General features: G+C 42.1%; 1 protein-coding gene across 2 annotated transcripts in view; it reads left to right on the forward strand.

The window, feature by feature from the left end:
* Window positions 1-12416, forward strand: part of FZD6 (frizzled class receptor 6) — a 95354-nt gene that overhangs the window by 75118 nt on the left and 7820 nt on the right. For both annotated transcript variants that reach the window (XM_029591853.1, XM_029591854.1), the window contains exon 5: window positions 11470-11618. In XM_029591853.1, coding sequence (XP_029447713.1) covers window positions 11470-11618 — 149 coding nt within the window. The remainder of the gene's footprint in view (window positions 1-11469; window positions 11619-12416) is intronic.

Here is a 12416-nt window from a genome sequence, read left to right on the forward strand (position 1 = left end):
GGCCGGTGAGATGGGGCCAAGGAAGTCTTTCTTTCACCAAAGGAAGTACTGTCCTTCACCCCCTCACTCCGTTAACACTGTCATGGCTCCCGTGGCCGTCCCGAGAGCCCCCAAGCTCCAGCTGGCACTTCAGTCAACACCAGGGACAGGGTTTTGACTGGGTTGTAGGGAGCGTAGACCAGTCACCCATACCCAGGCCATTGGACCCTCTGGTAAGGGGCAGGCTGCAGTTCTTTGCGAACCAGTGGCCCAGAATAACCTTGGACTAGTGGATTCTTTCCATCGTCTGTCAAGGGTATCAACTGAACCTATTGGGTGTCCCACCAAATTGTCCTCTATGCCCATTTTGGGGGCCAGTAGCACATCAAGAGGTACTGCTAGGGGAGTGCTCCTTCTTCTTAATGGCCAGGACGGTCAAGCTCATACCACTAGGGCAAAGAGAATGGGAATTCTACTCCAGGTACTTCCTGATTCCAAAGAAAACAGGAGGACTCCATCCCACCTTATACCTATGGGCCTGTTTTCTAAAAAAGAAAAATTCAAGATAGTTTCCCTGGGCACCTTGATCCCCTTTTACAAAAAGGAGACTGGTTGTGCTCCCTCGATCTAAAGGACGCATACACTCATATCGAGATCTTTCCCGGTCACAGGAAATATCTCTGATTTGTGGTGTGAGAACTGCACTTCCAGTACCGGGTGTTGCCGTTCAGGTTAGTGTCAGCCCCACGAATCTTCACAAAATGCCTGACCACGATGGCGGAGCACTTCTGCAGGCTAGGAGTGCATGTTTTCCCTTATCTAGACAATTGGATGGTCAAAAACACTTCTCAGGCAGTGACAGTCAAGTCCATGCAATTGATCATCTGAGTGTTGGAGTCAGTAGGGTTCGTTTTCAACTACCCAAAATCCCATTTCAGCCCGTCGCTTCAATTGGACTTCATAGGAGCCCTGCTAGACACAGCTCAGGCCAAAGAGCTGTCACCTTGACTACCATTGTGGCAGAGTTTCAGCAGAGTCAGCAGGTGTCAGCCTGGCACATGTTGAGGCTGTTGGGCTATGTAGCCTCCGTCCATGTCCAATGGACCCTGAGATTACAGAGGCTTCAGGCCACTCGGAGCCTCCAGGATTGCATCCAAGTCACTCCGTCTCTCCGGGACTCATTGTCCTGGTGGCAGGTACTTTCAAATCTGGAATGGGGGATCTGTTTTTGAAGTCCCCCTACCCAAATTGTCCTAACCATGGATGCGTCCTACCTGGGGAAGGGAGCTCATGTAGATGGTCTCAGCACCCGGGGTCTCTGGTTCGCTCAGGAACGCTCTTGTCAAATCAACTTCCTGGAACTTCAGGCAATCAGGTACATGCTATGGGCTTTCAGAGATCAGCTGTCGAACAAAGTTGTACTGATCCAGACTGACAACCAGGTAATCATGTGGTATGTCAGCAAGCACTGAGACACGGGATCATACCTCCTGTATCAGGAAGCAGTCCAGATCTGGTCATGGGACTTCTCCCACGGGATAGTGCTCAGGGCCATGTACTTGGCTGGGATGGAGAACATGGTGGCGGATAGATTGAGTTGAGCCTTCAGACCCCATGAGTGGCCCCTGGACCTCGGGGTAGAGAATCAGATATTCAGTCCTGGGGGAGCCCAGACGTAGATCTGTTCGTGTCCCACTGCATCAGGAAGGTGCCTCGTTTCTGCTCCCTGTATAGGTCAGATGGCAAACCAGCCTCGGACACCTTTGCCCGTCATTGGGGCAAGAGTCTTCTGTATGCGTATCCCTCAATTCCCTTAGTGGTGAAGACTCTCTTGAAGCTTCACAAGGACAAGGGGATTATCATCCTCATAGTCCCTCATTAGCCGAGACAGGTCTGGTTTCCACTCCTACAGGAGTTGTCCATCCGAAGACCGATCAGTCTAGGGACTACCTCAGGTCTCATCACACAAGATTGAGGCAGGTTGCAACATCCCAACCTCCAGGCCCTGTTGCTCACAGCCTGGATGTTAAGAGGTTAATCCTGCAACCGCTCAATCTCTCAGAGGATGTCTCTCAGGTCCTGGTGGCCTCTAGAAAGCTTTTCAATAGAAAATCCTATGGACTTAAGTGGAGGAGGTTTCCATGTGGTGTGAGCAGAAGGCTTTAGATCTGTCCTTCTCTCCCACACAAAAACTGCTTGATTACCTTTTACACCTATCAGAAGCGGGCTTAAAAACCCACTCCGTAAGAGTTCATCTCAGTGCAGTTGGCACATAGCACCAAAGTGTAGATGGTACACCCATCTCTGTATAGCCTTTAGTTGTACGATTCATACGGGGCCTGCTCAAATTGAAGCCTCCCCTAAGGCCTCCCGCTATGTCTTGAGACCTCAATGTGATGTTAGCTCAGCTGATGAAAGCTCCTTTTGAGCCGCTGCACTCCTGTGACCTGAAGTATCTGACCTCGATATTTTTGGTGGCGGCCACCTCAGCGCGCAGAATCACCAAATTCCAGGCCTTACACCTTTCACTAAGTTTTATCATGACAGGGTGGTTTTGTATACACAGCTTAAGTTCCTACCTAAGATGGTGACGGACTTCCATCTTAACCAGTCCATTGTCCTGCCAACATTCTTTCCCAGGCCCCATTCGCACCAAAGTGAACGAGCAGTGCACAGTTTAGATTGCAAGCGAGCCTTGGCCTTCTATCTGGACTAGACAGAAGCCCATAGACCGTTCATTCAACCTTTTATTTCTTTTGATAGGAATAGTTTGGATGTTGCCGTTACCAAACAGACACTGTTCAATTGGCTAAAAGATTGCATCTCTTTCTGTTATTCCCTGGCAGGACTGCATCTTGGAGTTCATGTCAAGGATCATTCTGTCAGCCATTGTAATGTCGGTGGCCTACATGCAAGTAGTTCCCATGGAGGAGATCTGCAAGGCTGTGACATGGAGATGTCTCCACATGTTCACATCTCATTGTTGTTTGGATAGGGATGGCAGATGCGATGATAGGTTTGGCCAGTCTGTCCTTTGGAACCGACCTCTCTCTGCCGTTGATTGTTGTTGTGCCGGTTGGCACCTGGTTGGGTGTCTGTTGATCCCCTTTTGTGTTAGGAAGCAGCCTGTAGCTAGGGATTCACCCTTGTGTGAGGACTACCATCCTGCTTGTCCTCAAAGAAAGCAGAGTTGCATACCTGTAACAGATGTTTTCCGAGAACAGCAGGATGTTAGTCGTCCTCACGAAACTCGCCAGCCACCCCGCGGAGTTGGGTTTCTCCTATTTTTTATTTTAATTATAATTCTATGTTACAAGACTGGAGAGGGACCCCGCGTAGACGTGTGGTATAGGGCATGCTTAGTGTGCCTAGTCAAAGTTCTAGAAACTTTGACGTGAGTTTTCCGCATCGGGGTTCCATCTAATGATGTGTGAGGACTAACATCCTGCTGCCTTCTGAGAACACCTGTTACAGGTAAGCAACTCTGCTTTCTCTTACTTTTATTTCCTTTTCTTATTTTTGGCCCGATAGTTTACTCATTCTTTACACTGCCAGCTCAGTCTCTTTCCAAGATAACCCACATTGTTACCTCCCTTTATCACACTGCCTGCATTTCAGTTGTAAATATTTTTTTAAATATTTTACACAGTATAGAGTGGTTTTTTTTTCATTGCTCGCTCTCCCATTCTCCCCTATCATAACATAATTATCCAGGTCTTCTGTGTTTCCCTGACAGTCTCCTGTGTTTCACAACTCCTTGCTGATTTCTCTTCTGGGCCCTCCTTCCTTCCTCCCTCCCTCTCTGCTCTCCCATCCCTCTTGTCCATCTTTCCTCTCCCTGCCATGATGCATTGCTCTATCACTGTAAGTATGAGTAGTGTGAGCTGCACCTGTACAGTGCTAGATCTGTGCACTTGAGTGGATGTGCAATTTTAGGTGAACTCAGCTCTGTATCTCTGGCACGGAAATCTTTTGATTGAAAGGTATTACAAAGCCAGCCAGTTCGCCAAATGATACATTTGTATATAGATATCCTTTTTGCTTAAAATAGTATTTTAGAACAACCATTTCTTTATTAGGCAACTGAAAAAGCTAGTACCATATTTATACATTTACCAGATTTTATAGAAAGAAATGGTAGGAACCAGCAAATGCATGCATTTGTAAATATGCCTTGCAGTAATTACAAGTGCAAAGATAAAATGAGCTGAAGTAAATAATGAATACTGTCTTTAATACAGTCCAATCAGTTCTGGCTAATTGGAAAATGTTTGCATGTCTCATTCATTAAGATTTACAGATGATGACAAATGACTCATAACACATACAGTGTCCTCAAATTTTTTGTGTTGTGGGAGCTTTAGTGTTGTACTGTTCATCAAGTAGTTTAATAGTGGACACAATATGGGAAGAATCCCTAACAAAATTGTGTTCTTAAGGTGAAATTCAGGCTTCAGAATTAATAGAATTCTAGGTTAATCATATCTGGCATTTTTATTGTAGTGTTAGCAAACTGCACATACATACTGTGATGATGATTATTGCTAGTTATCATAACATTTCTTAGCACTTTAAGGGTTTTAGAATGTTTTATTGCATTGCTCAATAGTCAAACTTTGTAGGTTTTTGAAACCAGCATTTCTTTTCTAAACTGTAAGTTGTCACATGACTCCAGCCTGCACTCTCATTTTCAATAATGGTCCATTCCACTGCAGTCTTCTATGGGTTTTGGATAAGGAAGGATTGTAGCTTAGCAGCTCCCAAATAACTACTTCTGTTTCTTAACATGGAGAAAGAAACTAGGCAAAAGCTCCGTCCTAAGCACCAGAAAGGCGCAGGAAACTGGTTTCTTTCAACAGAAAGGAGGCTGTGGGAAATTAGCGAAAAGGGGGTAGATGGAGGAGTAATTTAAGGAAATATTTAGTTACAGAGAGGATGGTGGATGAATGGAACAGCCTGTGGAGATAAGGACAGTATCTGCATTCAAGAATGCATGGGACAAACACAGGGGATCTTGTGGAGTTGAGCAGTTGGTATGGATAAGCAGACTAGATAGGCCATATGGTCTTTTTTTTTGCCATCACATTTCTGTGTTAATGTAGGACTCTGGTCCATTTGGGTTGCTTCTTTTAGGTATGCAGGATTGGGAGGTGTGCAGCATGATCCATTTGGGAATTAGCATCCATGGCAAGCATTGCAGCATTTGCTTTAGAAGGTCCCGGGAATATGGAGCACGTTGGGTTGTAGGGCTTCATATAACTGCTAGACAAGGAGTATGGAATTTTTACAATACCCACACTGATTATTCAAGAGATTCATTTTTATGCATCACCTCCATTGCATGTAATTGCATTTCAAGCGTATTTATTTTGGATAGTCTGAAGCCCTGACTATTTTGTGGAGCACCAGGACTGGAATCGTCTACCTCTGAAGTGGACCAGCCAGGATGCATCCTTCTACTAGACAGACTTTTCCTTTAAAATGTAAGGAACTGAGCTGTGGTAGTGTGAAGAGTAAGTGTATCTTCCCCTAACCCCAAAGAGATGCTGCATTGTATGTAACATAATAAATGATGGCAATGAAAGATCACATTGGCCCTTCCCATCTGCCCAGTTGTGATTTTTCACTTTGGATAAATGAGCATATAACCTCGTACCGAAGTCGTCACCTTTAAGACAAGGAAATGGAATCATACTCTGCATCCACTAGGAACTTGGCTACCATACCCTTAGCAAATAAATGCCAAGAAATAATGTTAGGCTGGCTGGTTCCACATTTGATTTACTTGTCTGGGGCACTCATCAGTCTGACATCACTTAAATCACAAAGTAGCAGAAACATACACTGAACACACATTAACCAGCAAAACCAGGGTTTAAAATAAATCCCACTGACACTCCTTGTGACCATGGATAAGTCACTATCTCCCATTGTTTGCAAGTACACACTTAAATTGTAAGCACTATGGGACAAGGACTTATTGTATCCGATTTACTAATACTTTAGCTGCTTTCCAAATACTCAAAGCAGCTAGTAAATAATTGTAAATAAATAAATAAATAAATTGATTAGCCGGCATTCAGAGTTAGGGAGGCCATTCTGACTTCTAGGACATTCAAATACAGGAAACCTTTCCTCCAGGGAAGTTTGAAAAGCTGCTTCCTAACTTGGGGAAAAACTTTCAGCTATATAAATGTTGGACATCCTGCAACAGGCCTATCTGATAGAGCTTTTCAGTCTCCCAAGGAATGTCTTTATGAGCACCATATTTCTCAGGGAAGGAGCAGTGGTCTCTGCAGTGTGACGTATACTGGAATAGTTGCTTGGTATGATTGCAGTTATCCTAAGGGCAAAGCAGAAAGTTTTGCTGGAGTCTGCTCCAATTACTTTCTGGTCATGCATAAGTTCAGGAGATTCAGGCCAGACCTGAACCTGAGGAGGCTGACTATGTTTCAGGGTCTCTCACTTCAAAATGGTATCTCTTGTTTCTCTCATTCAGGCTGTCTGACCAGGGAATTTTCTATACTGCCTGAATCTGTAGGATGCCCATCTGCATATCTCAGGTTTCCTATAGCAGCAGAGGTTTCTGTGGTTCACCTTGGACAAACGAACAAAACATTGTAAATTGGTCTTGCCTTGGCTCCCAGGATATTCACAAGATATCAGGGTGTTGGTAACCCTGATATCTTATTTTGGGTTGCAATTTCTTTGTCTTTCCATATCTGGGGGCAGAATGTTACTGTAATCCTGTAAGGTCCACAACAAAATGTTCCCCAAGATTCTGAAGTATGGCTGTATTATCAAGTGAAACAAAAGTTATCTGGCACCATCTCAGGATCTCTCTCACTTAAGGGCCAGGTTCTATGCCAATTCAGGACTTCTCAGCCTTCCAGGGAACATTTTTTTCTGGTACCTTCTGGATTGTGGGGTTTTTCTTTTTTAGAATTCATAGTCTTGACCATAGTTGTCCTGTGGGCCAGGTTTTATGTGAAAACTGAGAGGTGTTGGCCAATAGACAGATGTCCTGCTCACAGACTGTATCTCCATTTTCAGTTGACCTTGATTCAAGAGAGGAATTCTCTGTACTGAATCTGAACAAGACTAGATACTCCACAGAAGGTTAAGATCACAACAGATGTATGTCTCATGAGTTAGCCTCCTACACCAGTCTGTCCAGGGACTTTGGACCACAGGGGGTAAATCCCCTGCATATGAATGTCCGGAAAATCAGAATGGCCTTCATAATCTTGAAGGCCTGCCAAGACCAGATTAATCACAGGTCTGAGAGAATAAGGTCAGACAATCTTGTAACAGTTACTTGAACAAGGAGGGAAACACAAGGAATACCAGTACGATGCAGGAAACATCCACCATGCTGTTGAGGGCACAATATTATTTGGAAACCCTGTCAGTTATCCATATTATGGGATGCTTGAATGTGTTTGCAGACTGATTTAGCAAATAGCTTTCAGGGGAATGGAAATTCAAGTCAAAGATCTTTTTGATGTGATGTGGGGCATACGCATCATGGGTCTGATAGCATCATTTGTTAACATGAGGCTTCCAAGATACTTTAGTCACTTTAGGAATGACAGTGAAAGCTGCAAGTGCTTTTTACCCACTACTGGAAAATATCACTTCTCTATATTTTTCCTCAAGTGCTAGCAAAGCCAAAATTTTCCAAGACAATAGTAATTCTTGTCCACTTTCTTTTGATTAAGAAGGCCTTGATTTCCAGAGCTAAGGGATATGAAGGTGTCTGAGTCATTCAGATTACCAAATGTGCCAGAAACTCATACTTTATCCTGTTTTTTTAGTAACTGAAATTGACATGATAGAAGTCTATAAAATGATGAGTGTAGTGGAATGAGTAAATGCAGATTGGTTGTTTACTCTTTCAAAAAGTAAAAAGACTAGGGGACATGCAATGAAGTTACTAGATAATATATTTAAGACAAATCGGAGAAAATATTTTTTTAACTCAATGCATAATTAAACTCCGGAATTCATTTCCAGAAGATATGGTAAAATATGTGCAGCTGGGTTTAAAAAAATTTGGATAAGTTCCTGAAAGAAAAATCTGTTAACTGTTATTAAGGCGGACTTAGGGATATCCACTGCTTTATCCACTGCTTATCCCTGAAGTAAGCAGTAAGGAAACTCTCAACCTTTTGGGATCCTGCCAAGTATTTATGACCTGGATTGGCCATCTTTGGTAAAAGAATACTTGGCTTGATGGACCTTGGTTTGACACAGTATGGTAAATCTTATGTTCTTATGTTTTTTCACATAGTATTATTGAAATGTTTAGGGGCCAGAAATCTTCTGCTGATGAAGCTTACTATGCTATCTGAAGATGGTTTGCCTTGTGATACAAGGATCCAAAACTTTGAGTAATGGATTCTTGGTTTCAAGGCCAAGACGTAGGCCTTTATGTGAATAGACAAAAGGGGTTCATGTGTCATTTCAAATATCTTGAGATATGACTGGGGTTATCCCCCTAGCTTTTCATCCAGATGTGATAAGAATTATCAGACATGGTGTTTGTTACTACCTTCTTGGAGTTTGAATGTTGAATAAACTCAAAAGCATACAAAAGAAAACTCCACTTGGTGTTGAAGGCACTTATAGCAGCACTGTTTAATCATTTTGTTTAAACCTACCTTTATTTTTCTTATCCTCCATATCTCCTTTTCTGCAGTTCCTTCCAGATAGATATATATTAAGAATTGTTCCTTAGGTTTACTTTTCATTTTTTGTTAATCAGGAAATTGTTTTGCCTACTGAGCAATGACCAGCATCTTAAGCGGGCATTGAAATAATATTTGGAAGAGACTAAGTATTTCAGTCTGTTTGGTGCTGGTAGGAAAGACCAACATCTTAAACATCCATTTTCAGATGGATTAATTCTTGTACTACTGAGTTTTACAGGAAATCCCATAAGACTGCTCAAGTGTGTAGTGTCTTGCAAGTGTGTAGTGTCTTGCATCAAGTCATGACATGCCCATTAACATTGTTCGCTGTTACATGTAACATTCAGATTTGTTCCTTTTAATTCTTTGGTTACGTCTAGCTATCCTGTTTGTTTATTAACGTTGTTCGATTCATTCATTTACAACTTCTTAACAGTTACGTTCTATTGTTCGGACACCTTGTTTTAATGTAACGCCTTAGCCGCGCCTGTTTTGTTATAATGGAAACCGATCTGATTTGATATTTGTATCAAGAATGTCGGTATACAAAAATTCTAAATAAATAAATAAATAAGGGCCCCCCCTACTCAGTACTTTTGATGTTCTAAAATTCATATAGGCAGAGTGCTAGTGTTAGTAGCAAGCATCCTGGTGTTCAGCTCCCTCTTGTGGGTCATTGCCATGGTAACAGCTCCCTGATACAAATGGCAGAGCCTGTTGCAGTCAGTGTGGATTTTTAGTTTCAGTTTGGAGAAGGCAAAAGCGTTTTTTAAGTTCCTATTTCTTTCTCCTTTCCCCTATTTCTGTTGGGCAAGATTTTTATTTACCCTTCTCTTATTTTATTGGCTTCTAGTAGTGTCCTATTTTTTTGTTTTGTCCCTCTGAATTCCTTCAGCTGGGGAATTCAGATCCACAACCACAGAACTGTTGAGGAGTCAGAAACATTCACTCTGTGTTCTAGTAGAAGATGAGAGCTGTAAAGGAGAACAGTGGTACTAATCTGGTGTTAACCACTTGAAGTATCACAAAGATATTTGGAAGAAGAGTTGCAAGGAGTCAGGTACAAAACGTGTTGTCTGCAGTTTCTCCAAACCCCTCCATCTATTCAAGACATCTAAAGTGTAAGGTATGAGGAAACTGGGAATTGAATTGGTTTTACAATGGCAGCCAAGCAGCCCACCCTAAGGCTGGAGAGAGACTTGAAAGCTACCTTTTGTGATTGGGAAAGGATGTGGATGGGAAACTACTTGAAAAGAGACAGATCTGTGCAGAACACTTTGATGTGAAGAACTGCTTCTCGATTGGACTTGCTAATGATGTTCACTTTATGCTTGAATCTATCTCAGTAAAGCTATGTTGGAACCTCAGCTGAGCCTCCACTGTGATTTTTTTTGTTAATGCAATCGGTGACTGTGACCCAGCACCCAGGAGAGTAATTCTCTTCCCCGCCCCCTTCGCCACCAGCTCCTCAAGGAGAAATCCTGAAATAGAATGATGATGGGAAGACAAGAGACAGAGGACATTCTGCATCCCTGCACTGAATGGCGAGCCCGTGGACTCCTGGAGATGAATATCAGCCCAGGGGGTTTCACAATTTCCTCAGGGTTTTCTCCATTAAAGCAATGTCTAGCTCGTGTAGAGAAGGAATATGCTTCTGTGGAAGAGGGATGCAAAGCAGCTACATGGGGTTTTCCAGTCATTTCTTCATGATCCATCACAGGAAAGACAAATGGGCATCCGTCGGTGCTGCTCTATGAGGTGCTGTTGTGCCACAACCCACACATTCTGACTACTGGGGAATATAACAGTTATTTACTCTTTCGGATAATAGACTAGGGGGCCCTCCATGAAGTTAGCATGTGGCACATTTAAAACTAATCTGAGAGAGTTCTTTTTCACTCAACGCACAATTAGACTCTGGAATTTGTTACCAGAGGATGCAGTTAGTGTAGCTGTGTTTAAAAAAGGATTGGATAAGTTCTTGCAGGAGAAGTCCTTTACCTGCTATTAATTAAGTTGACTTAGAAAGTAGCCACTGCTATTACTAGCAACAGGAGCATGGAATAGACTTAGTTTTTGGGTACTTGCCAGGTACTTGTGGCCTGGATTGGCCACTGTTGGAAACAGGATGCTGGGCTTGATGGACCCTTGGTCTGACCCAGTATAGGCATGTTACTATAGGAATATTCCTGGTCATCCAGCTGTCAGGACCAGCCATCCCAAAATCTCTCTGCAACTGCTTATCTATACAGTCAGCATGGTGTTAATTTATTTTCTTTGTGGGGTTTTTTTTTTAATGTATGGTATAAATACTATTCATTAAAATTGTATTCCTTACTACATATTCTCATTTTGTATCTTATTGTATTCCAGATTTACAAAACATAAATATTACTTTCTCTTTAATCTAAATCTGGAGTGCGTTGAATGAGAATGTGTAGTAATGAATACATTTTGATGAATATTGTCGTACCATCCATAATTTGTTTTCTTTGACTTTTGATGTATGGAAATCTTAAAAAAAAAAAAAAAAGCAAGCAAACATGTTACTGTTTTGAGAGGTATTGTTACATTATCTCGACTGTAGTGGAAAGGAGCATTTGCTGAGGAGATGATGAAACTGGAGTCATGTGATCTGTGACAACTTCTGTTTTGAAAATTATTCTGCTGGTCTCACCAGTCCTTGAGCAGTAGTTAATAGGACAGGAAATGATGGTAAGGAACATTTCCAGAGATGTCTTAATATTTTTTTTTAATTTGTCAATTTTTGTGAAATATGCATTTTATTATTTTTAAGGTTAAAACGTTAGCAAGACCTGGACTCTCCTTGTTTCTGATCAAGTACATGATGACACTAATTGTTGGCATCTCGGCTGTCTTCTGGGTAGGAAGTAGGAAGACTTGTTCAGAGTGGGCAAACTTCTTCAACAGGAGTCGCAAAAGAGAGTAAGAGATTTTTCTGTTGATGGTACAGATATGCAAGAAGAGAGAGATGATATAATTTTTAGTTTTCGGTGTTTGTGCATTTTGGCTTTAGCAACTGCCGATTCTTTAACAGTAACATACAGTGCATTCAGAAAATATTCAGACCCTTTCACGTTTTCCACATTGTTACATTACAGCCTTATTCTAATATGGATAATATGCATTTTTTTCATCCTCAGTCTACACACAATACCCCATAATGACAAAGCGAAATCAGGTTTGTAGAAATTTGTGCAAATTAATTAAAAAAACAAAAAAACCTGAAATATCACATTTACATAAGTATTCAGACCCTTTGCTGTGACACTCAAAGTTAAGCTCAGGTGCATCCTCTTTCCATTGATCATCCTTGAGATGTTTCTTCATCTTGATTGGAGTCCACCTGTGGTAAATTCAATTGATTGGATGTGATTTATAAAGGCACACACTTGTCTACATTAGGCCGTACAGTTGACAATGCATGTCAGAGCAAAATCAAAGCCATGAAGCCGAAAGAATTGTTTGTAGACATCTGGACAGGATTGTGTTGAGGCACAGATCTAGGGAAGGGTACAAAAAAATTGCTGCAGCATTGAAGGTCCCAAAGAACACAGTGGCCTCCATCATACTTAAATGGAAGAAATTCGAAACCACCAAGAGGCTATCTAGAGCTGGCTGCCTACCCAAACTGAGCAATCGGGGGAGAAGGGCTTTGGTCAGAGAGGTGACCCAAGAATCCTATGGTCACTCTTGACAGAGCTCCAGAGTTATGCTGTGAAG

The sequence above is a fragment of the Rhinatrema bivittatum genome, chromosome 2 (assembly GCF_901001135.1).
Source record: "Rhinatrema bivittatum chromosome 2, aRhiBiv1.1, whole genome shotgun sequence".
Taxonomy (NCBI): Eukaryota; Metazoa; Chordata; class Amphibia; order Gymnophiona; family Rhinatrematidae; genus Rhinatrema; species Rhinatrema bivittatum.